The sequence below is a fragment of the Hevea brasiliensis genome, unplaced genomic scaffold (assembly GCF_030052815.1).
Source record: "Hevea brasiliensis isolate MT/VB/25A 57/8 unplaced genomic scaffold, ASM3005281v1 Scaf263, whole genome shotgun sequence".
Taxonomy (NCBI): Eukaryota; Viridiplantae; Streptophyta; class Magnoliopsida; order Malpighiales; family Euphorbiaceae; genus Hevea; species Hevea brasiliensis.
This window is the reverse complement of record NW_026614766.1, coordinates 5,001-30,000: the sequence shown is the minus strand read 5'-3', so window position 1 is coordinate 30,000 and position 25,000 is coordinate 5,001. Positions and strand designations below refer to the sequence as shown.

The 25,000-nt window shown below is 32.2% G+C and overlaps 5 protein-coding genes and 2 non-coding genes across 7 annotated transcripts in view; 3 read left to right on the top strand and 4 right to left on the bottom strand.

Annotated features, from left to right (window-relative positions):
• Nucleotides 1-5,471, top strand: part of LOC110668830 (acetyl-coenzyme A carboxylase carboxyl transferase subunit beta, chloroplastic) — a 6,838-nt gene extending 1,367 nt beyond the window's left edge. The window contains exon 1 of the mRNA XM_058141909.1: nt 1-5,471. This exon is cut by the window's left edge and continues 1,367 nt beyond it. Coding sequence (XP_057997892.1) covers nt 1-142 — 142 coding nt within the window. The 3' untranslated portion in view covers nt 143-5,471.
• On the top strand, nt 1,453-6,216 carry LOC131168927 (cytochrome f). Its single transcript, XM_058141918.1, has 2 exons — nt 1,453-2,000; nt 3,851-6,216. The coding sequence occupies exons 1-2, from the start codon at nt 1,453-1,455 to the stop codon at nt 4,812-4,814; spliced, it is 1,512 nt and encodes a 503-aa protein (XP_057997901.1). The 3' UTR covers nt 4,815-6,216.
• Nucleotides 6,217-8,595: 2,379 nt separating this feature from the next.
• On the bottom strand, nt 8,596-8,669 carry TRNAW-CCA (transfer RNA tryptophan (anticodon CCA)). The gene has a single exon. It is a non-coding gene; the product is annotated as a tRNA-Trp (tRNA).
• Nucleotides 8,670-8,853: 184 nt separating this feature from the next.
• Nucleotides 8,854-8,927, bottom strand: TRNAP-UGG (transfer RNA proline (anticodon UGG)). Its single transcript has one exon. It is a non-coding gene; the product is annotated as a tRNA-Pro (tRNA).
• A 6,243-nt stretch (nt 8,928-15,170) lies between these two features.
• LOC110657141 (photosystem II CP47 reaction center protein) lies at nt 15,171-22,682 on the top strand. Its single transcript, XM_058141916.1, has 5 exons — nt 15,171-16,708; nt 16,822-16,841; nt 17,275-17,471; nt 18,388-19,033; nt 20,094-22,682. Exons 1-5 carry the CDS (start codon nt 15,183-15,185, stop codon nt 20,618-20,620), a joined length of 2,916 nt encoding a protein of 971 aa, XP_057997899.1. The 5' UTR covers nt 15,171-15,182; the 3' UTR covers nt 20,621-22,682.
• LOC131176881 (DNA-directed RNA polymerase subunit alpha-like) lies at nt 20,759-22,302 on the bottom strand. Its single transcript, XM_058141919.1, has 2 exons — nt 21,892-22,302; nt 20,759-21,785 (listed from the first exon to the last, which is right to left on the bottom strand). Exons 1-2 carry the CDS (start codon nt 22,300-22,302, stop codon nt 20,802-20,804), a joined length of 1,395 nt encoding a protein of 464 aa, XP_057997902.1. The 3' UTR covers nt 20,759-20,801.
• A 1,011-nt stretch (nt 22,683-23,693) lies between the features above and the next one.
• Nucleotides 23,694-24,550, bottom strand: LOC131176885 (50S ribosomal protein L14, chloroplastic-like). Its single transcript, XM_058141923.1, has 2 exons — nt 24,301-24,550; nt 23,694-24,031 (listed from the first exon to the last, which is right to left on the bottom strand). Exons 1-2 carry the CDS (start codon nt 24,548-24,550, stop codon nt 23,694-23,696), a joined length of 588 nt encoding a protein of 195 aa, XP_057997906.1.
• Nucleotides 24,551-25,000: the final 450 nt, after the last annotated feature.

The window sequence follows — 25,000 nt, the reverse complement described above, 5'->3', positions numbered from 1 at the left end:
CGAATTTTTATTCCATAAGGGCTTATTTGATCTAATCGTACCGCGTAATCTTTTAAAAGGCGTTCTGAATGAGTTACTTCAGCTCCACGATTTCTTTCCTTTGAATCATAAATCAAGTAGAAACCTTAAGTTAAAAAGTTAAAAGTTAAACTTAATTAAATTAGTTAATTAAATTTAAATTAATTTAATTCTTTTTTTTATGGCGAGCAGGTCTTTTTTTTTTATCGGAATCAAAGGAAAAATCTGAAGAATGGATTTTTTTCTGACATAAGAGTAAATTGTAGAACGAATCATGTAGGTAACTTTTTTTTTTTTACCGATATTCTTGATTACTAATTAAGAAACTTCTATCAACAAGAAAAAAGAGTGAATTTTTTTTTCACGGAAAAAAAATTGGCAAGGTAAATAAAACGAATTTCATGTTCTTTTCTTACCTATGCATAGAAAATATAGAGTCTTGCATATTTATATATATATATCCCGGGAATTTCCTTTTTTACTAAAAATTCCTATTGACGGATCGGATTATAAATTATAACGAATTTTGGAGGAATTTTTAAGCGGAAAAACTCTTTATTTTTATTTTATTAATGTAAAATAAGAAAATAAAAGTTATAAGACAAGAAAAAAAGATAATAAAAGAAGAATAACAAATAAGTGGATTATCATATATATTTCATGTAGAAATATGAATAAGTTATTTAGTTAGTTCTACACTCGTTGCACTTTATTTTATTATATATACTCACTTAGATATACTTAGTATAATTATATAGGAATTATAATGATTATAAGATACCTTTCTAATAATATTTTAGAAATATAAGTATAATAAGAAAATAATAAAAAACAGGTACAAATATTAAATCGAGGTACTCATTCTATGACAATTCTCAACAACTCCCCCTCCATTCTTGTGCCTTTAGTGGGCTTAGTATTTCCGGCAATTGCAATGGCTTCTTTATTTCTTTATATTCAAAAAAACAAGATTTTTTAGATCCAATTAGGTACGATGGGGGTAGATTTCATTTTTTTTTTTTTTTTCAAGACTTAGACTTGGATCATAATACAGATATCTATTTAGTATAATATGATATAACATACAGGCTGCTCCCTTCAAACATAAACGAAAATGAAAGGGTTCTTATGTAGGCGTAAATATTATATATGAGTAAGTGAACTATTTGAAAAAAAAAAAAAAAAAATTGAGACTGCGGCGGATGCCTGAAATAAATGCAAAGCCAATGTTTTTATATATTTTTTATATATGCGTAGATAGAGGATCATATGAGGGAGCTCCCCTTTATTTTAAATCTAACGAATTCGATGAATTCCTCCTAAAGATTCACATCAGAATAGTGCGAGTTGAGGAAAGTTACTTCGGAAAAAAAAAGAAAGTCAAATTCATTTGGGCTAGTCTCCCACTTCAAATAAAAAGCAACCGGATCTAGTATGAGTTGGCGATCAGAACGTATATGGATAGAACTTATAGCGGGGTCTCGAAAAACAAGTAATTTCTGCTGGGCCTTTATACTTTTTTTAGGTTCATTGGGATTTTTATTGGTTGGAATTTCCAGCTATCTTGGCAGAAATTTGATATCTTTATTTCCGTCTCAGCAAATAATTTTTTTCCCACAAGGGATCGTGATGTCTTTCTATGGGATCGCCGGTCTATTTATTAGTTCTTATTTGTGGTGCACAATTTTGTGGAATGTAGGTAGTGGTTATGATCGATTCGATAGAAAAGAAGGAATAGTGTGTATTTTTCGCTGGGGATTTCCGGGAAAAAATCGTCGCATCTTACTACGATTCCTTATGAAAGATATTCAGTCTATTAGAATAGAAGTTAAAGAGGGTATTTATGCTCGGCGTGTCCTTTATATGGAAATCAGAGGCCGGGGGGCTATTCCTTTGACTCGTACTGATGAGAATTTGACTCCACGAGAAATTGAGCAAAAAGTAGCGGAATTGGCCTATTTTTTGCGTGTACCAATTGAAGTATTTTGAAATGAGCTGAAGAATGAACATTTTCTTAGCAGGAGCGAAAAAATCCAAAAGTCCTCTTTTTTTTCTATAGCATAATTTAACTGAAATTTCTTTACAATATTGATGAACCAAAGAAGGCGTATATTATACATATATGGAACAATTAGAAAATAAAACTTTTTTATCTGCAAAATTTTTTATGCATATGTAAATTCACTAAATTCAGTAACAAAACAAGTAAGAAATCGAAAAAATAGACCCATCTCATAGAGCAAAACAAAGCGTTTTGGAATTTCGGAATAAAATAAAATATAGAATAAAGAAATTCTCTTTTTATTTTCAATATTTGAAATTGATGCGTTAGATTTAGATATGGATAGATCATATCTTGTAAATTATCTCTCCTTTCTTTTGTCAATCGACGTTTCTTTTTATCTTTTTTTTGTCCTCCTTAATGAAAATGAACAAAGGGCTGGACCACTTAGAATGATAACTTTTCTGTCTTATTTTGCTTTTGCCACTCATTTTTGATTATCACATCACAATATTCTTCCGAAACCTTTCTCAATTATTCCTGTGGAATATGGGCAAGTTGGCCATTTTTTTTTTTCGAAATATTTGTTTTGTTGATAGAACGGAATTCTTTCATCTTGAAATCCGAATTTGAGGCGGCTCTTTAGGACATTCATCGAAAAGAGGGAATTGCTTCGAATTTGATGAGATATCTAGAAACAATATTTTTTTTCTTCATTTGTGTACTCTTTTTAGGCTATATTTTTTTTGTATTCTTTCAAAATTCAAGGACTAAACACTGACTCACAAATAAAAAACAGGGAATAGATTCATAAGTTCGAAGCCTTGTAATAGAACTTATGCTTGATAGAAATATTAGATCATATAGAATCAATAAATGAGGTGAGTTCCTTAAAAATTCACAGACGAAAAAATGGAAAAAAAAACATTTATTCCCCTTCTATATCTTACATCTATAGTTTTTTTGCCCTGGTGGATCTCTTTTTTATTTAATAAAAGTTTTGAATCTTGGGTTATTAATTGGTGTAATATTAGTAAATCCGAAACTTTTTTAAATGATATCCAAGAAAAAAGTATTCTAGAAAAATTCATAGAATTAGAGGAACTCGTTCGCTTAGACGAAATGATAAAGGAATACCCGGAAACACATCTACAAAAGTTTCGTATCGGAATCCACAAAGAAACGATCCAATTGATCAAGATGCACAATGAGGATCGTATCCATACGATTTTTCACTTCTCGACAAATATAATCTCTTTCGTTATTCTAAGGGGTTATTCTATTCTAAGTAATGAAAAACTTATTATTCTTAATTCTTGGGTTCAAGAATTCCTATATAATTTAAGCGACACAATAAAAGCTTTTTCCATTCTTTTATTAACCGATTTATGTATAGGATTCCATTCACCTCACGGTTGGGAACTAATGATCGGCTCCGTCTACAAAGATTTTGGATTTGCTCATAACGATCAAATTATATCTGGCCTTGTTTCCACTTTTCCAGTCATTCTCGATACCATTTTTAAATATTGGATTTTCCGTTATTTAAATCGTGTATCTCCGTCACTTGTAGTGATTTATCATTCAATGAATGACTGAAAAATGATCCATGAATCCAATTAGAATCTTTGTTATTTTGTACATAAGTAAAACATTCAAAATCTTTCTTTATATATACATATTTCTTTTTTCTATACATCCAAGGGATTCTCTTCCTATATTTTCTATTTTAGTAAAAATATTTCAGTAAATAGCAGTATCGTGGATAGGGAACTATACTAGCGACCTACCTAATTTTATTGTAGAAATTTTCAGGATCAATGATTGGACCATGCAAACCAGAAAGACCTTTTCTTGGATAAAGGAAGAGATTACTCGTTCCATTTCCGTATCGCTCATGATATATATAATAACTTGGGCATCCATTTCAAATGCATATCCCATTTTTGCACAGCAGGGTTATGAAAATCCACGGGAAGCAACTGGTCGTATTGTATGTGCCAATTGTCATTTAGCTAATAAACCCGTGGATATTGAGGTTCCACAAGCGGTACTTCCAGATACTGTATTTGAAGCAGTTGTTCGAATTCCTTATAATATGCAACTGAAACAAGTTCTTGCTAATGGTAAAAAGGGGGCTTTGAATGTGGGGGCTGTTCTTATTTTACCTGAGGGGTTTGAATTAGCCCCTCCCGATCGTATTTCGCCAGAGATGAAAGAAAAGATGGGAAATCTGTCTTTTCAGAGTTATCGCCCCACTAAAAAAAATATTCTTGTGATAGGTCCTGTTCCTGGTCAGAAATATAGTGAAATTACCTTTCCTATTCTTTCTCCGGACCCCGCCGCTAAGAAAGATGTTCACTTTTTAAAATATCCCATATATGTAGGCGGAAACAGGGGAAGGGGTCAGATTTATCCCGACGGGAGCAAGAGCAACAATACGGTTTATAATGCTATAGCAGCAGGTATAGTAAGCAAAATCATACGAAAAGAAAAAGGGGGGTACGAAATAACCATAACGAATGCGTCAGAGGGACGTCAAGTGATTGATATTATACCTCCAGGACCAGAACTTCTTGTTTCAGAAGGCGAATCCATCAAACTTGATCAACCATTAACGAGTAATCCTAATGTGGGTGGATTTGGTCAGGGGGATGCAGAAATAGTACTTCAAGACCCATTACGTGTCCAAGGCCTTTTGTTCTTCTTGGCATCCGTTATTTTGGCACAAATCTTTTTGGTTCTTAAAAAGAAACAGTTTGAGAAGGTTCAATTGTCCGAAATGAATTTCTAGATCTGTAAATTCATCAACATGAAGTTCTTAAAAAGAACAAAAATTTTGTTGGTAATTATGTATGATCAAAAAAAATTGTGAAAAGCTCTTTGCTTTTTTTTATATTTTTTTTATACCAGATTTTGAGAATTACTTGTACCGCATTTCTAGTTATAATCTGTATATTGGTAAGAAGACTATTTGATTTTATCCTCTCTTTTCTTTTGTGTTTTTTTTTAATCTAAAAAAATGGGAGCGGTGTGATTTTTTTACTATTGTCAGATTTAACTGTCATAGAGTGGATCAATAGCTTTTCTATTCTAATAGAATCCAATTTGACTAGATACTAAGCATAAAATAAGTAAGCGGAAAAGCAAAGGCTAAATTAAAGGGGAACAAAGGATTCTAGGAGGTATTATTTTATTCGTCTTCCTAGTCTTCGACACAAGAAAAGGAATTTTCCACATCCCTTTCTTGTGTCAAAATAAAAATAAAATAATAATGATTCTTGATCCCATTCCTCAATACTATTCTTAGTTTATATTTTTTTTTTCTAGGTTTATCATAACTTCCTTTTCAATTTTATACGTATAAATTCGATTTATTACGTATAAAAAAAATTTTAAGTAGTGGACAAACAAAAAAAAAAAGAAAAGGAAATTTTTTGAGCAAATAGAACTTCTTCGATGAACTTCTAAAAAAATTTCAACTTTGATGAGATACTAAAATAAATAGAGTAAGGTTCTATTAGTATAGAAAAATGGATATGATATGGGATCGACAGAAATATATATAATATATATTATGCCATCTAGGAAAAAGAAATCGAGTAATTCCTCTTATAACTTTGATTTGAAAGTATCGATAGATACTGTCGAGGAACAAATGTTCTAAATCAATTAATGGAGTTACTTTTTCAAAAATACCATCCGAAAAAAGTGTAATAGAATTTTTTGAAATATTTGAAATATCAAAAAAAAAAAGGCAATCTATTTTGTCACTTAATCTATTTTGTCACTTATACGAATAAAGTATTATGATTATTAAAAACTCAACGGGACCCCCTCGAATCAGACAGAGAAAAGAGGGGGTCCATTGAGTTCTTACGTTTTTATGTCTACAACTCAGTTCACCCGATTACTTACAGGGATGAACCCAATCCGGAATATGAACCATAAAAGAAAATGCCTATTAAACCGATCACAAGAATACCAGTTACAGTACCTACTATCCAAAGAGGAATTCTTCCAGTAGTATCGGCCATTTATCCCACTTCCCTCCACATTTAATCAAGTGGTCATGCTAGAGACATAAACAGTCATAGATAATTATGAGATGATATCCTTCCGATGGGATAAGAGAATTCCTATTCTTATTTATTTTATTATTCTACTATTTTCTTTTCTTCTATTAATTGAAGAAATAATTAGAAAATAAAACAGCAAGTACAAAAATGAGTAATAACCCCCAGTAGAGACTGGTACGATTCAATTCAACATTTTGTTCGTTCGGATTTGATTGTGTCATAGTTCTATAATTAATTGGGATTAGATTTATCGTTGGATGAACTGCATTGCTGATATTGACCCCAAAAAAGAAACGGTAGGTACAGCTAGTCCGTGAACAGCCAACCATCGTACTGTAAAAATTGGATAGGTTCGATCTATGGTCATTGGGCCTCCTAAAAAGATTTACTAAATTCATCGAGTTGTTCCAAAGGATCAAAACGGCCAGTTATTAATGGAATTCCTTGTCGGCTTTCGGTAAAATATTCATTTGGACGAGGGCTTCCAAATACATCGTAAGCTAAACCCGTGCTGACGAATAACCAACCTGCAATGAATAGGGAAGGTATAGTAATGCTATGAATGACCCAATATCGAATACTGGTAATAATATCAGCAAAAGAACGTTCTCCTGTGCTTCCAGACATACTGAGCTCCACATATTCTTGTACAATCAAAAGGGATCGATTCTGTAAAAGATGAGATCAGTAAATGAAATTTCACCGAAATTTCATCTTTGTGAGATCGTCAATATTGTACCAAGGGTTTATTTAAAGTATACCGAATCAGTATAGCTATCCTTCTTCTAACACAGCAACGCAACTTCAATCAGTATTGAAATGAAGTCCTAGATAATCTCTTTCTTCTTTTATTTTTCTTGTTGCTGTAGAACTGTATAAGATCAGGTAAAATGCGAATTCGGTGGGTTGCAATAATAATTTATGAAGGAGATTATCATATTTCCGCAATTCAATTAGATGTGAAATCTAAAACTTTTGTGGTTATAGAAGAAGGGTTTTTTTTTGGAATCCCCCTTTTTCATTTTAAGGAATTGGTTAGTCATCCATTAACAAGTACCAGTAGTAGAGAATATTCGATGAAAGAAGTAGAACAACAAAAAAATAATTGGAATAATCAATATTCGCGATGCACGTATTCGTGTATTAGATCCAAAAGGTCTTTCTTGACACTTAACTACAAAGAAAAGAAGTTTTTTTTAATATGGAAAAAATGTAAAATCTAGAAAAGAAAAAGATAATTGGAATTACTAGTCTTAGAATCTATTTGTACAAAAACAAAAGAAAGATTTTATTTTTTCGAGTGATCTGATCATGCGATACTTTTTTTTCTTATTCGAGATATTGTGTGAATGAATCTACTAATAAATCTAATAAGAGTTAAATTCAATTTTAAAATGAAAAATGACACAAATTCGATACAAATATACAAATAAATAGTAAATAAATATTAAAAATCAATTTTAAAATAAACTAAAAGAAACTATCAAAATAGAAATGATTTTCCAATTTTATTTTGTAGTGATTTCCGTAGTAATTCAAAGAAAGTTTTTTGAATAAAGTTATACAACACAGTTTTTATTACTTACTATTTTATTTATTTATTTATTTACTTCTTATTTATTAATATTTATATTGATAATATTTAATTATTGTAATATTTTATTGTAATATTAGTTTTCTATTTTATTTATCAAGAGTTGTCTAACAAATCTCTTGATTCGGAATCACGAGAGTATAAGTAGATATCATAGATGATAAATTGATTTCTTTTTTCTACCTGTATCACTCTATTTTATTAGTGCCGTCTATAATCTATAATGATAATGATTGATAAATAAAAATAAATCAAAAAAAATTCTCAATTGAACTTATTCTTTCATTTGGTATTTTTGTTTATCCTCGTATTTTTTATCTTTTAAAAAATTTAACTTAGGAAAATGCTTTTGCTTTACAAGCATATGTATAAAAAAAAAGTTTATTTAGCTCCTTCATGCCTACTATAACTAGTTATTTCGGTTTTCTACTAGCGGCTTTAACTATAACCTCAGTTCTATTTATTGGTCTGAGCAAGATACGACTTATTTGAAATTAATTGAATGAACAATTTATAAAAAGAAAAGGAAATTTTTTGACAGTATTCCATCTATTTTCTAGTTCTTTACCGTGTAAATTTACAATTTTTGGTTATTGAAATTTATGGGCGATATGGATTAATATTTAAGGATAGATATTACCTCTCTTTTTCTCTTTTTCAAATAAATTGAAATGATTGAAGTTTTTCTATTTGGAATCGTCTTAGGTCTAATTCCTATTACTTTGGCCGGATTATTTGTAACTGCATATTTACAATACAGACGTGGTGATCAGTTGGACCTTTGATTAATTAACACCTTGTTTTTTTGACCTCCTCCTTTCTTTAATCCGCAGGAGGTCAAATTCAGATTTCTCTTCCATTTTTTCCGTATAAAATTTGACCTAACAAAACAAGAACAGAATCACGCTCTGTAGGATTTGAACCTACGACATTGGGTTTTGGAGACCCACGTTCTACCGAACTGAACTAAGAGCGCTTTCTTATCACAATCACAAAAAAGGAAACTGTAAGTAAAAAGATTCTTTTTTTAACTCCAATATATCTTGAATCCCTATACTATCATATATAAGTATAAGATAATAAAAATTAAAGATTAGGTATGTCCAATTTTAATGGATCTCAATTGATCCCTCGTTATTGTTCAGAGACGAAGTAATAGGTAGGGATGACAGGATTTGAACCCGTGACATTTTGTACCCAAAACAAACGCGCTACCAAGCTGCGCTACATCCCTTTCAATTGGTTTACAATGTTATTGTAAAGAATACCCGTTTTGTTTTCCACATACTTATTTCATTTTCTCCATTGATATACATTGTCATTTTTTCTTTTTGGTCTCATATCATATATTATATAATAATAAACTTATATTATATAATAATAAAATAATAAACTTACGTAAATTTCGCGAAAACTTGGAAAAATGGACATATTTTCTTTTTTTAAGTTTAAGAAAAGGAAAATCTTATCTATCAAATTGTTGTACATTTTGATTTGAATTAGAGATTCCGCGTACAAAACAAATGTAAATGGCCTTTAATTACATATACATCTGATTAAATTACATATACATCTGATTATATGTATTATCATTATGTATTACAATAACAATAAACATTATTTATTACAATAACAATAAAGAAGGAGGATTTAAAATGCGAGATCTAAAAACATATTTATCTGTAGCACCAGTAATAAGTACTCTATGGTTTGGGTCTTTAGCAGGTCTATTGATAGAGATCAATCGTTTTTTCCCAGATGCGTTGACATTCCCTTTTTTTTCATTCTAGTTATCAACGTGCGGGGGGGGGTGAAGAAGATTAGAGATACAATTAAATATCTGTGACTACTATCCCCTCCTCTTTTTTTATTTAATTAGAATAAGTTATAAAAAAAAAAAAAAGAATAAAAGTGGATTCAACCTCAGCAAAACTCGGAACTCGGGGTCCCGGCTTCAAGTAAAGTAAATTAACTTCAATTAAATTAAGAATAAGAAAAAGGGAACGGAAATGTGGTTAGTAAAATAGTATTCTATAAGATGCTTAAATGAAATACTGTACTGTAATTCTAATCTAAACTTCTAATCTAAATATTGTTTAAAATCTTTGTATTATTTATTATTACTATATTAGTTGCAATGAAATCTTTCATAATTTGATTTCGAATTAGCAACTTCTATTTTTGTCGTTCCTTTCTTTTTCACTTCGGATCGGAAAATAGAAGAATTGAGTGAATAAAAAATCCCAAGGAGGTTCATGGCCAAGGGTAAGGATATCCGAATAAGAGTTATTTTAGAATGTACCACTTGTGCTCGAAACAGTGTTAATAAGAAATCAACAGGTATTTCCAGATATATTACTCAAAAGAATCGACACAATACGCCTAGTCGATTGGAATTGAGAAAATTCTGTCGCTATTGTTACAAACATACAATTCACGGGGAGATAAAGAAATAGATGGAACCGATCGCTTGCGTGTCACCTTTACAAGGAAGATGAAAAATGACATAAATGACATATTAATATATAAATAAAATTAATATATAAATAAAGTATAAATAAAGAAATTATATAAATTAATAAAGAAATTATATAAATAAATGATATATTAATTTAATATTTAATATATAATATGTTAATATATATATTAAATTTTTATATTCAATTTCTATTTAATATATTTAATTAATATATTTAATATATTTAAATTAAATAAAAAATGAATTATATATTTATATTGAAATATAAAATAAACAAGCAAAATCCTATTTCTTAATTCTAAATCATTTTTGATCTAATTGAACGAAATAGGATTTGCGAAATAAGGAATAAACAAACCATGGATAAATCCAAACGACTTTTTCTTAAGTCCAAGCGATCTTTTCGTAGGCGTTTGCCCCCGATCCAATCGGGGGATCAAATTGATTATAGAAATATGAGTTTAATTAGTCGATTTATTAGTGAACAAGGAAAAATATTATCTAGACGGGTGAATAGATTGAGTTTAAAACAACAACGATTAATTACTATTGCTATAAAACAAGCTCGTATTTTATCTTCGTTACCTTTTCTTAATAATGAAAAACAATTTGAAAAAAAGCGAGTTGGTCACTATAACTATTGATCTTAGAACTAGAAAAAAAAAAAAAAACAGGCTTACTCCGCAATTGAATCAAAATTCCAATCCGAACTCAAACGTAGATTGATGTTTTGTTCAAAAAAAAATCCGAAAAAAAAAAATTGGATTGTCGTGTCGTAATAAAAAAAAAACGAATTGGGGAAGAAGAAAGTTTGTTTATTATTTCTTTTCGAAAAAAAAAATGTTTTTGCTCAGTTTGACTACTTTACTTGATCATATTATCATTATATTTTATCATACTAATTTCTATTCTACCTTCCCCGAAATCATTCTTCAGGAAATTCCATGTAAAACATTCCACGAATTCCTTTCAATTTCCTTATTTTTATTTTAGAATGTCATTGGAAATCATATAAAGACAATTCCTATTTAATATAGCTATTTGTGCAAGTATTTTACGATTAAGAAGTAACTGTCTCTTGTACAGATTGTTTATTAATCTACTATAACTATAGGATACCATACTCTCGCGAATTACTGCATTTATCCGAGTGACCCACAAACGACGAAAATTTCTTTTTTGCCTATCTCTATCCCGATGGGCCGAAACCAAAGCTCTTATTTTTTGTTGAATAATAGTTCGAGTAAGTCTTGAATGGGCCCCGCGAAAGCTTGATGCGAATAAACGAATTTTTGTTCTACGCCTCCGAGCTATATATCCTCGTCTAATTCTGGTCATTGAATAAACGAAATTTTGATGAATAACTAATTGATTTCCTTTCTTTCAGTTATTCTTTTTTTTCCCCTTTTCTATAATAACAAAACGGATTCTTCCAGTGTATAAAATAATAATTCCAACGGCTTTTGCTACTATAACCTTCCCAACCACGATTTTTTTTGTTTGAGGCATTTCACCTCGAAATAAGAAACTGTATTGATATTGGGTATCGAATAAAAATATTATAAATAAAAATAAGTAGTAAATAGAAATAGATAAAAATGATAAATAAATAGTGGGTTCCATCGTTTCTATGGTTACTTCTTAAACGGTGAGGTCTTCTCTATACACCGGAGCCCCCTCCTTCATTTAATCATTTAATCAATGCTATTGTTAACGTGTACAGTTCACACTCTTTGGCGGCTCTACCCATGAATTATCCAGTAATAGGCCTTTCACAAGGAGATCTATCTATACAGTAACGGTATTTAATTATGAGGATTAGTTAATTAGTTGACCCTATTAGTCCGTTCTTGCAAGAGTAGGGGCATAAATTTTGGCCTTTTAATTTAAATAAGATTTCCCTGCTTAATGGATAATCATTTCCTACCAATGGGAAATTCTTTCTCGTTTTAAATTGAAAATTGAGGTGATTGAATTTGCACCAATGAAACCATAAATTTGATACACAATAGACGAATATGATAAATCTTTTTTTTTAGATAATGAAGGGGATTCTTCCATTCTATTCTATTCATCCGTACTGATCACAGATAGTGGAAAATTTTTTCCTTTCTTTTGTCCAAGCTCACGATCTGAACAAGTCGCACATACACCCTAGTACATGTTCCTCGGCGCTGAGGACATCCCCCAAGAGCGGGGGATTTGGTGACATTTCTGATTGGCTGTCTTGTGTTTCTAATAAGTTGTTTAATAGTTGGCATGTTGAATCGTATGCATAGCATAATGGGCTGGTTTAGATCGATCCTAACCGGATGATTATGAATTTTTTCTATATGAATATTCTATTAAATATTAATAGAATAATAGATATTAAATATTAATTATTAATAAAATAATAGAATATTCAATTGAAATTCTGGTAAGAAAATAAAATCTCAAATTGCGATTTGCAGGAAAATTTCTGCTATTTCTTATGCAACTGCTACAAGATCAACAATTCCATGAGCTTGGGCTTCGGTTGCTGACATAAAAACATCTCTTTCCATGTCTTCGGATACAACCCATAAGGGTTTGCCCGTTCTTTGTGCATAAATCCTTGTGAGGATTTCGCGCAGTTTCAGTAGTTCTTCCGCTTCCAGGACAAATTCTCCTATTTGTGCCTCATAAAAACCAGCAATAGGTTGATGAATCATTACCCTGATGATATAAGAAAAAAAATGGTTATTTTATCTCGCATAATAAATAATAAAGTGACGAGAAGAGATAAAGAATAATAAGAAAAAAAAAGATAGAATTGAACAACCGTACAGGCATTGTTTGTGCATTGCATACGGCTCCACAATAGAATTCACTTTTACCTTTCCTCGAAGAAAAAAAAATATATATAGTTTATCAGGCTTAAATTAGTAAATGATCCAATAACCACCCTTTCCTTGGGAGGAGTTAAAAAACAAAAATACTATGGTGGTCCCGTTGCTTTATTTCATCAGTGATTTAGCAATCCCAAAGTTTCTTTTTTTTTTTTCAAAAAAAAAAAAAAAGAATATAATCTTTTTTTCGTACTCTTTCATAACATAAATAGTGTTAAAAGTCTTCTGGCGCGAAAACAAAAAAGTTTGTGACGCTGAAACAGGCCTCTGATAGAATAAGATAGAATAAAATAAGAAATACCCTTAATATCTCATACTACTCTTTCGATACATAATCTAATGTTTAATCTAATGTTTAAAAAAAATTCTTATATCTATATCGAATTCGAAATGCCATGCTATTATTACTTAATATTTATATTTCATATGGCGAAGGCATAGTTTTCTTTTTTCTTTCAAATAAAAACCCATTGGCGCCAAGCATGAGGGAATGCTAAACGTTTGGTAATTTTTCCTCCGACCAGAATAAAAGATCCCATTGAAGCAGCTAATCCCATGCATACTGTTTGTACATCGGGTCGCACAAATTGCATAGTATCATAAATAGCTATTCCGGGTATTACCCATCCGCCGGGAGAGTTTATAAACAAATACAAATCTTTTGTCTCGCTTTCTATACTGAGATATACCATAAGACCAATAAGTTGATTCGAGATCTCGCTATCAACATCTTGACCTAAAAAAAGTAATCTTTCTCGATAAAGTCGGTTGATTAGGATAAAAATCTATCCTCTAGAAACCGTACATGCACCTTTTGATGCATATGGTTCAACAAAAATCGTGAAAATAAAAAAAGAATCAATGTGTAGATTCCAGCCCTCTTTTTTTTGATAGTGAGTACTTTTTAACCTTTTTTTTTCTAATGAAGGGTCTTTTCTTCCATTTTTCAAGAAAGATGAGTTTTGACGCGTTTACCTAGAAAAAAATTTATTAAACTTATCAAACTAACTTCTCATTGATGTATTCTTTCATCGAAATTTAATTCAAATCACGATGGCATTTTCTTGTTCCTGAATGGGCTTCTTCAATTCTTTTAGGTTTGTGCTCTACTCCGAGTAAAGATCTGCCCGATTTTTATTTGCACATATAGGGCAAATGCCCCAATACCGCGTCTTTTTGTTACAACTTCTTTTTTTTTTATTTAATTAATTTCACGCCTTCTGCCAAATATTTGACGTATTCATTCTATTTATATTTTTCGATGGAATATGATTAGCAGTTTGAAATTTTTCCTAATTTATAAAATTTATAAATAGGATATGATACAAGAAGTAATCATAATAGATATATTATCAATTGGGTTTTCTAAACGGAGCCTGGATACTTCGTTTTTTTGATCCAAACAAGCCAACCATAAATTATTCTAATTGATAATGTTAATCTGGGTACCTCAAAAGCCTAGATCTAATTGGACTTCATTGCACTTCACGCTCCAAATTTTTGATGATTTATTCAATCTTTCTTGGGCGAAACAGAGGATATCTCAATCGGGGGAGAGAACGGGGGAATTCCATATGACCCAATATATCTGACAAGTCGCACTATACGTCAATCCAAATTGAATCGTCTTCCCCAGGATTTCGAAAAGGGACTTTTGGAACACCAATAGGCATTAAATGAAAGAAAAAAATTAAGTACTCTATTTTACTTTAATGTGAAAACGTAACAATGAATTTATTGTCTTAATAATATTGGCCTTTATAATATTTTTTGCGTGGATTCGATAAGTTTATAAAAAATAAAATAAAGGAAGACAAAACAAATAGAGTCCAATTTTTACGAATAGGTCTTTTGAGTAATGAACAAATCTCTATGCATTTGCTCATATAAAATGGAGTCAACTCCCCATTGCGTATTGGTACTTATCGGGTATAGAATAGATCTGCTTCTCTTTTCTTTGTTCCTACAAACAGAATTGTTACATTATTATTATTACTAAAATAAAAAAAAAAAGAATAGAAAAAAAATATTAATTCTTTCTACGAGATAATCCACTTAAAAGGGGAGGTCCATAACATACTTTTTTCCAGTGCAATAAAGTTACATAGTGTCTATTTTTCGTTAATAAAGGGGTATTTCCATGGGTTTGCCTTGGTATCGTGTTCATACCGTCGTATTGAATGATCCCGGTCGTTTGCTGTCTGTCCATATAATGCATACAGCTTTGGTTGCTGGTTGGGCCGGTTCGATGGCTCTATATGAATTAGCAGTTTTTGATCCCTCTGACCCCGTTCTCGATCCAATGTGGAGACAAGGTATGTTCGTTATACCCTTTATGACTCGTTTAGGAATAACCAATTCATGGGGTGGTTGGAGTATCACAGGAGGAACTATAACGAATCCGGGTATTTGGAGTTATGAAGGCGTGGCTGGGGCGCATATTGTGTTTTCTGGCTTGTGCTTCTTGGCAGCTATTTGGCATTGGGTGTATTGGGATCTCGAAATATTTTGCGATGAACGTACAGGAAAACCTTCTTTGGATTTGCCCAAGATCTTTGGAATTCATTTATTTCTCTCCGGGGTGGCTTGCTTTGGGTTTGGCGCTTTTCATGTAACCGGATTGTATGGTCCTGGAATATGGGTGTCCGACCCTTATGGACTAACTGGAAAGGTACAACCTGTAAGTCCAGCATGGGGTGTGGAAGGTTTTGATCCTTTTGTTCCGGGAGGAATAGCCTCTCATCATATTGCAGCGGGGACATTGGGCATATTAGCGGGCCTATTCCATCTTAGTGTCCGTCCGCCCCAACGTTTATACAAAGGATTACGTATGGGAAATATTGAAACTGTCCTTTCCAGTAGTATCGCGGCTGTCTTTTTTGCAGCTTTTGTTGTTGCTGGAACTATGTGGTATGGTTCAGCAACTACCCCGATTGAATTATTTGGTCCCACTCGTTATCAATGGGATCAAGGATACTTCCAGCAAGAAATATATCGAAGAGTTAGTGCTGGGCTAGCCGAAAATCAAAGTTTATCCGAAGCTTGGTCTAAAATTCCCGAAAAATTAGCTTTTTATGATTACATCGGCAATAATCCGGCAAAGGGTGGGTTGTTCAGAGCAGGCTCAATGGACAACGGGGATGGAATAGCTGTTGGGTGGTTAGGACATCCTATCTTTAGAGATAAAGAAGGGCGTGAACTTTTTGTACGTCGTATGCCTACTTTTTTTGAAACATTTCCGGTTGTTTTGGTAGACGGAGATGGAATTGTTAGAGCCGATGTTCCTTTTCGAAGGGCAGAGTCGAAGTATAGTGTCGAACAAGTAGGTGTAACTGTTGAGTTCTATGGTGGCGAACTAAACGGAGTCAGTTATAGTGATCCTGCTACTGTGAAAAAATATGCTAGACGCGCTCAATTGGGTGAAATTTTTGAATTAGATCGTGCTACTTTGAAATCCGATGGTGTTTTTCGTAGCAGCCCAAGGGGTTGGTTTACTTTTGGACATGCTTCGTTCGCTCTGCTCTTTTTCTTCGGACACATTTGGCATGGTGCTCGAACTTTGTTCAGAGATGTTTTTGCTGGTATTGATCCAGATTTAGATGCTCAAGTGGAATTTGGAGCATTCCAAAAACTTGGAGATCCAACTACAAGAAGACAAGTAGTCTGATACAAAATTTTATTTCTTATTTTTCGCCTCTATTTTCTTTTTGTAATTTGACATTAAGGTACCGGAGACATCTTAATTTGAATCTTGTTCTTTTTTTATCCGGGAGACGATCCAAAATAAACAGGTATGAAAGCTATAATTGTAAACCACGATTGAATTTATGGAAGCATTGGTTTATACATTCCTTTTAGTCTCAACTTTAGGAATAATTTTTTTCGCTATCTTTTTTCGAGAACCGCCTAAAGTTCCAACTAAAAAGGTAAAATGATTTTTCGTTATCTTAATTGAAGTAAAGAGCCTCCCAATATTGGGAGGCTCTTTACTTCAACTAGTCCCCGTGTTCCTCGAATGGATCTCTTAGTTGTTGAGAGGGTTGCCCAAAAGCAGTATATAAGGCATACCCAGTAAAACTTACAAGTAAACCAGATATAGAGATGGCGACTAGGGTTGCTGTTTCCATTATTATATATTATATAATTTCAAGACCCCAATGGATCTATAATAAGATCATTTATTTACAACGGAATGGTATACAAAGTCAACAGATCTCAATTAATACAAATAGGATTTATGGCTACACAAAGCGTGGAGGGTAGTTCTAGATCTGGTCCAAGACGAACTATTGTAGGGGATTTATTGAAACCATTGAATTCGGAATATGGTAAAGTAGCTCCTGGATGGGGAACTACTCCTTTGATGGGTGTCGCAATGGCTCTATTTGCGATATTCCTATCTATTATTTTGGAGATTTATAATTCTTCCGTTTTACTAGATGGAATTTCAATGAACTAGATTTACAAGAACCACTAAGTCCTAGCTTTTCAATACAAAACGCTTCGTTTTGGTCTCGGATTTTTTATTCTATTTTGGTAGTTCGATCGTGCAATTTCTTTTTTTTTTTTCTGTATTTCTGGAATATGAGTGTGCGACTTGTTATAATTTATCCTATTGATAGTACAGAGAGTGGGTCTGTCATCTTGATAGAGATGATTTTTTACCTCGTCAGGTATTTATTCTAGTATCTTTTATTCTAGTATCTGGAGCACGGAATATATGAAATAGATTACGAAGTATTAGAACTATGATTCATACTTAATATTCAGATCCCGTGACCGGACTCCAAAAAATTTCAAAGAGTTAGAAGGTATAAATTGAAAGATTTTTCTTCTTTTAAACTTTTAATTTATGTTTGATCAAAGGATAAACCTTTCTTTGGATTTTTACTCATTATATTTATATTCATTGAATAAGTGATGATACAACGGTTCTTACTCAAGGAATCTTTAGTTTGAGGGTTTTATTAAATCATCGTGGTTCTAGTATGAATCTGAGGTTTCAATCGATTTATAGGATCTTAACAAGAAAATTCCTAGCAATAAGATTGCGTTACATACAAATAAAAATACTAAATCAAGGAAAAAAATGGGTAAATAGAAGATTCAAGAGGCCTGTAACAATCAATACCAAGAGATGAATGAGCCGACTTGATATTTTGGCGTTATAACCACAAAGAAGAGTTTTCGGGTTTTTCTTTTTTCGTATCATCATCTTCAGAGAAAACTGTTGAATCATAGGATTAAGAAGTTTATATTACACATATCTGTTTCAACTGGTATTTGGGTGGTTCTGTTTGAGCCGTACGAGATGAAATTCTCATATACGGTTCTCGGAGGGGGAGTCCTTTTGGTTTACCTATCTCAATAAAGTCTATGATTGGTTCGAAGAACGTCTCGAGATTCAGGCAATTGCAGATGATATAACTAGTAAATATGTTCCTCCCCATGTCAACATATTTTATTGTTTAGGAGGAATTACGCTTACTTGTTTTTTAGTACAAGTAGCTACGGGGTTTGCTATGACTTTTTACTACCGTCCGACCGTTACTGAGGCTTTTGCTTCTGTTCAATACATAATGACTGAGGCTAACTTTGGTTGGTTAATCCGCTCAGTGCATCGATGGTCGGCAAGTATGATGGTTTTAATGATGATCCTGCACGTATTTCGTGTATATCTCACTGGTGGCTTTAAAAAACCTCGTGAATTGACTTGGGTTACGGGCGTGGTTCTTGCTGTATTGACCGCATCTTTTGGTGTAACTGGTTATTCCTTACCTTGGGACCAAATTGGTTATTGGGCGGTCAAAATTGTAACAGGCGTGCCGGAAGCTATTCCTGTAATAGGATCGCCTTTGGTGGAGTTATTACGCGGAAGTGCTAGTGTAGGACAATCCACTTTGACTCGTTTTTATAGTTTACACACTTTTGTATTACCTCTTCTTACTGCCGTATTTATGTTAATGCACTTTTCAATGATACGTAAGCAGGGTATTTCAGGTCCTTTATAGAGAATACAGAATATAATAGAGAATATAAATTCTAGATATTTGTAATCAACCATTGATCGTTTGGGGGAGGAAGAATAGTATTTCATTGCTACAAATATGGATTATTGAAAAGAATAAGACATGTATTTGGATATTTCCCTTCAACTCCAAAAAATTGTGTTTTTTATTTGACATGAATAGTTGAAGTGAATTCTCTAAGAGAAAAATGGATTATGGGAGTGTGTGACTTGGACTATTGATTTAGCCGTGCGGATATATGCCTTTATCCGCCACATTGGAATTAATAACCAAATGTGTCTTTGTTCCAACCACTGCGTAAGCCCCATACAAAGGATAGGCTGGTTCACTTGAAGAGAATCTTTTCTATGATCAGATCCAATCATGTTGTGCATGAACAGGCTCCGTAAAACCCAGTAGAATAAGTGATGTGGTAGAATCTATATTCTATTTTAGCTATTTTACTTATTTATACTTAGTTTTATTTTATTTATTTTATTTATTTAACATTTACTTAATTACTATTACTTAATACTTTATAGTATGGAAATGCAGTCATTTTCTCTGCATTGACCCGATTTATGATACTATCGGAGTGAAGTGAAATAAGGGATCTAAAGAATGACAGGGGCTAAACTATATTAGTAACAAGTAAATCCTTTGTATGTAAAAAGTCTCGATATTTTTTTGAGATAAAGGCCAATCGAAAGGTCTGAGACGACCCAAAAAGTACTTGATCATGATCACCTTTTAGGCCTACTTGGGTATTGAGCATTTACCTGTAAGAACGAATTCCTTGCAATGGATAATTGCAGTTCTGGAAAAAGGAATCCAGTCAATTTTTTATTACATAAAATTTTTTATTACATAACATAAAATCATTCATATATGTGTAGACATGGCTAACATATAGATATAGATTTTATAAATATAGATTTTATAACATCTAGACATACAAGATTTTTTTATATGGATCTCTTTGATTCGTTTGATTCTTGCTCGAGCCGGATGATGAAAAATTATCATGTCCGGTTCTTTCGGAGGATGGATCTATAAGAATTCACCTATCCCAATAACAAAAAAACCTGACTTGAATGATCCTGTATTAAGAGCTAAATTGGCTAAGGGAATGGGTCATAATTATTACGGAGAACCTGCATGGCCCAATGATCTTTTATATATTTTTCCAGTAGTAATTCTAGGTACTATTGCATGTAATGTAGGATTAGCAGTTCTAGAACCATCAATGATTGGTGAACCTGCGGATCCATTTGCAACGCCTTTGGAAATATTGCCTGAATGGTATTTCTTTCCCGTATTTCAAATACTTCGTACAGTACCCAATAAGTTATTAGGTGTTCTTTTAATGGTTTCAGTACCTGCAGGATTATTAACAGTACCTTTTTTGGAGAATGTTAATAAATTCCAAAATCCATTTCGTCGTCCAGTTGCGACAACCGTCTTTTTGATTGGTACTGCGGTAGCCCTTTGGTTAGGTATTGGAGCAACATTACCTATTGATAAATCCCTAACTTTAGGTCTTTTTCAAATTGATTCAATTGTAAAATAAAATATCATGACGTGTATATCTAGGGAATAGTCGCTTCAAAGTGAATTCTCCCTAGATAACATCCATTCAATTAAAATTTTGATCTATTTCGCGAATATATGGATTTGTGCTAAAGATTCAAAATTCATTTGCATCTTCTTTAGAAAAAAAAAAGATGAAAATGAATATAAATCCAATGGATTTATATTTTATTCTTTGGTAAATCAATTGCGAAATGTTTTTCTATTTCTAGAATACCCAATATATGTTTTACATCGTCTATGCGAAAATGTTCAATTTTCATAAGATCTTCTTGACTCTTTTTCAAAAGATCCGATAATGTATGTATATTGGACCTTTTGAGGCAATTATAGATCTTAGGAGTCAATTCTGATTGGTCAATAAAAATGTATTTCAATGCTATTTCTTTTTTATTTTTTCTTAATTTAGTCAATCTATCATGAAAAGTAAAAAGGGGTAAAGTAACTTTGTGTTGATTTTTTTCTAAATGTAAGTTTTCTTCTTCTGCATGTAGAAAAGGAATAAAAAAATCAATCAAATTCCGGGAGGCTTCGTGAAGTGCTTCTTTAGGAGTTAAACTTCCATTTGTCCATATTTCGAGAAAAAGTATCTCTTGCTTTTCATTCCCATTTCCATAAGAATGAACACTATGATTCGCATTTCGAACAGGCATGAATACAGCATCTATAGAATAACTTCCGTCTTGAACTTGAAAGTTATTTGTTGGGTTTATACGATAGCCGCGATTCCTCTCGATTTGTAATCCAATACACAAATCAATTGCTTCCGTTAGGCTAGCGATATGCTGTGTATTATCAATGATTTCCACAAAAGGCGGTAAGATGATGTCTTGAGCAGTTACATATCCAGGACCCTCGACACAAATAGATGCGTTACAAGTTCCATACAAATTGCTTCTTAATACAATTTCTTTCAAATTCATTAAAATTTCATGTATTGATTCTTGAATACCTGCTATAGTAGAAAATTCGTGTGGTATTTTCTCAGATTTTGCACGTGTGATACATGTTCCTTCTATTTCTCCAAGCAAAGCTCTTCGCATCGCAATGCCTATTGTGTCGGCTTGGCCTTTCATAAGAGGAGACAGAATAAAGCGTCCATAATAAAGACGTTTATTATCGGTTCTTGATTCAACACATTTCCACTGCAGTGTCCGAGTGGATATTGTTACTTTCTCTCGAACCATAATAATATTGAAATTGTTGAATTATTTATTTCTCTTGAAATCTCTTCAATATAATTATTTACACGCGCCTTTTTTTAGTGTGTCTGCAGCCATTATGTGGCATAGGTGTTACATCCCGGACGAAACTTAATAGTATACTACTTCTGCGAATAGCTCTTAATGCCGCATCTCGTCCGAGACCAGGACCCTTTATCATGACTTCTGCTCGTTGCATACCTTGATCCACTACTGTCCGAATAGCATTTCCTGCTGCGGTTTGAGCAGCAAATGGCGTTCCTCTTCTTGTGCCCCTGAATCCACAAGTGCCAGCGGAGGACCAAGAAATCACTCGACCCCGTACATCTGTAACGGTCACAATAGTATTGTTAAAACTTGCTTGAACATGAATAACTCCTTTTGGTATTTTACGTGAATTCTTACGCGAACCAATACGTCCGTTTCTTCGTGAACCAATTTTTGGTAAAGGTTTTGCCATATTTTATCATCTCATAAATATAAGTCAGAGTTTTATGGATATATCCATTTCATGTCAAAATAAATCTTTTTTTTTTTATTTGTACATCGGATCCTTTAGAGCATTCTGCTTAGAAAGATTATCCTTGTCTTTGTTTATGTCTCGGGTTTAAGCAAATTACTATAATTCGCCCTCGTCTACGTATCAGTCGACATTTTTCACAAATTTTACGAACAGAAGCTCTTATTTTCATATTTGCCATCCCTTAAATTAAAAAATTAAATTTTGAATATACATATTTTTTTTGAAGAAAATGAGTTTCTTTTAATTTTGAAATCTTGAATTGTATCCCTATGAAAGTGAAAGGAATTTTATTTAAAAGTTTAAAAAAAAAAACTGCCTAATCATTCAATTTTTTGTTTCGGAGTCTATAAATTAGACGTGCTCTGGTCGAATTATAAGTACTTACTTCATTTTTGACACTATCTCCTGGTAGTATACGTATAAAACAAAACTACGTTGGATCTTTCCTGAAATATAACCTAAAACCAGATCTTTATTATTTAAACGAACTTGGAGCATACTATTGAAAAAGTGATTTAGTAAGTAAACCTTCCTGAATCCATTTTTGTTCTTTCATTCCATTAAAAAAAAAAAATCCTTTTAAAGTATCAACTAATGTAATTTAAGAGGAATAATATTAGAAACTCGTTCTTTCTCTTTTTTTTCACAAATAGGAAGTCTGGATACAATTCGGATATCAGAAAGATTACCATATATAACACAAGATTTCTCCGCCGATTCTTTCGAGTCGAGCTTCTCGGTCTGTCATTATACCCCGAGAAGTAGAAAGAATTACAATGCCCATCCCGCCCAAAATTCTAGGAATTTTTTGATAGTTAGAATAGATTCGTAGACCAGGTCGGCTGATCCGTTTTAAATTTAGACTAGTTCTATAGGGTTCTTTCCTCTTCCTTCTGTGTCGTAGGGTTAAAACCAAAAATTTTTTGTTGCCCTCCTTATGTTTCCTGACATTTTCAATAAAACCTTCTCTTAAAAGTATTTTAATAATGTTTTCGGTGATGTTAGTAGATGCTATTCGAACGATTCCTTTTCTATTCATGTCAGCATTTCTTATAGAGGTTATTATGTCAGCAATAGGATCCCTACCCATGATAAACTAAAATTATTATTTCTCTCTAGTTTTGATATAATCAACATACTCTTTTTTTTTTTTTTATGAATTAATTTTTTTTAAGGTATATGCGTGAAACACAATTTACTAATTAATTTTAATTCTATTTAATTTTTATTTAAATACTATAACAATGGTATAAATACTATAACTATATCATGGTCTCATCTTAATTTTAAATGTTATATCTCATCTTATATCTTATAATTTTTTTTTCTTATAACACTTCAGGTGCTAATGAAACTATTTTAGTAAAATTTAACTGTCTCAATTCCCGGGCGATTGCACCAAAAATTCGAGTTCCCTTTGGATTTCCTTCTTGATCAATGACAACTGCAGCGTTGTCATCATATCGTATTATCATACCATTATCACGTTTGAGTTCTTTACAAGTACGTACAATTACAGCTCTGATTACTTCTGATCTTTCTAGAGGTGAATTTGGTGCTGCTTCCTTGATCACAGCAACAATAACGTCACCAATATGAGCATATCGGCGATTACTAGTCCCTATGATTCGAATACACATCAATTCTCGAGCTCCGCTGTTATCCGCTACATTCAAATGGGTCTGAGATTGGATCATATCATTTTTTTTTAATCTGTTATTTTAATGCAAAGGAAAAAAAGATATATTGTTTGTCCAAAAAAAAAAAAAGGAACTTGTGATTTTTTTTTGCATCCAAAAGGTCTTTTTCCTTTGGTTCTATATTCCTATCCCGAAATAATGAATTGAGTTCGTATAGGCATTTTTGATGCTGCTATTGAAATAGCTTTTCTCGCTATATTTTCTGCTACTCCGCCCATTTCATAAAGTATTCTACCTGGTTTAACGACAGCTACCCAATATTCGGGAGATCCTTTCCCCGAACCCATACGTGTTTCCGTAGGTCTTAAAGTAACTGGTTTGTCGGGAAATATGCGTACCCATATTTTTCCACCGCGGCGTGCATTTCGTGTCATTGCTCGTCGCCCCGCTTCTATTTGTCTAGATGTAATCCAAGCGGGTTCAAGTGCCTGAAGAGCATATCTGCCGAAACAAATACGATTACCTCGAAAAGCTATTCCTTTCATTCTTCCTCTATGTTGTTTACGGAATCGGGTTCTTTTGGGGTTATAGTTGATGGTTGTTTCTCAATTCCATCTCTACTACAGAACCGGACATGAGAGTTTCTTCTCATCCAGCTCCTCGCGAATGAAATGATTAAAAAAAATATACATGTGCTTTATGAATAAAAAAAAATAATAGACTAAATCGTGGGATTCTTTGTAATTTTACTTAATCTATTTACTTAATCTAATAGATCTATTTATTAGATTATATAGATTATTAAAATGGAAATTAGTATTTATATATTTTATATTTTATATATTTTATATATATTAATATATATATAAATTATATTTAAATTTTTTTTTTTAATTGAAATTATGTTTTAAAATAAAAAAATTATGTATTTTTTTTTTATAGATAATTTTTTTATTTTTTAGATAATCTTGTTTTTTTTTTTTTTTATAAGGTTA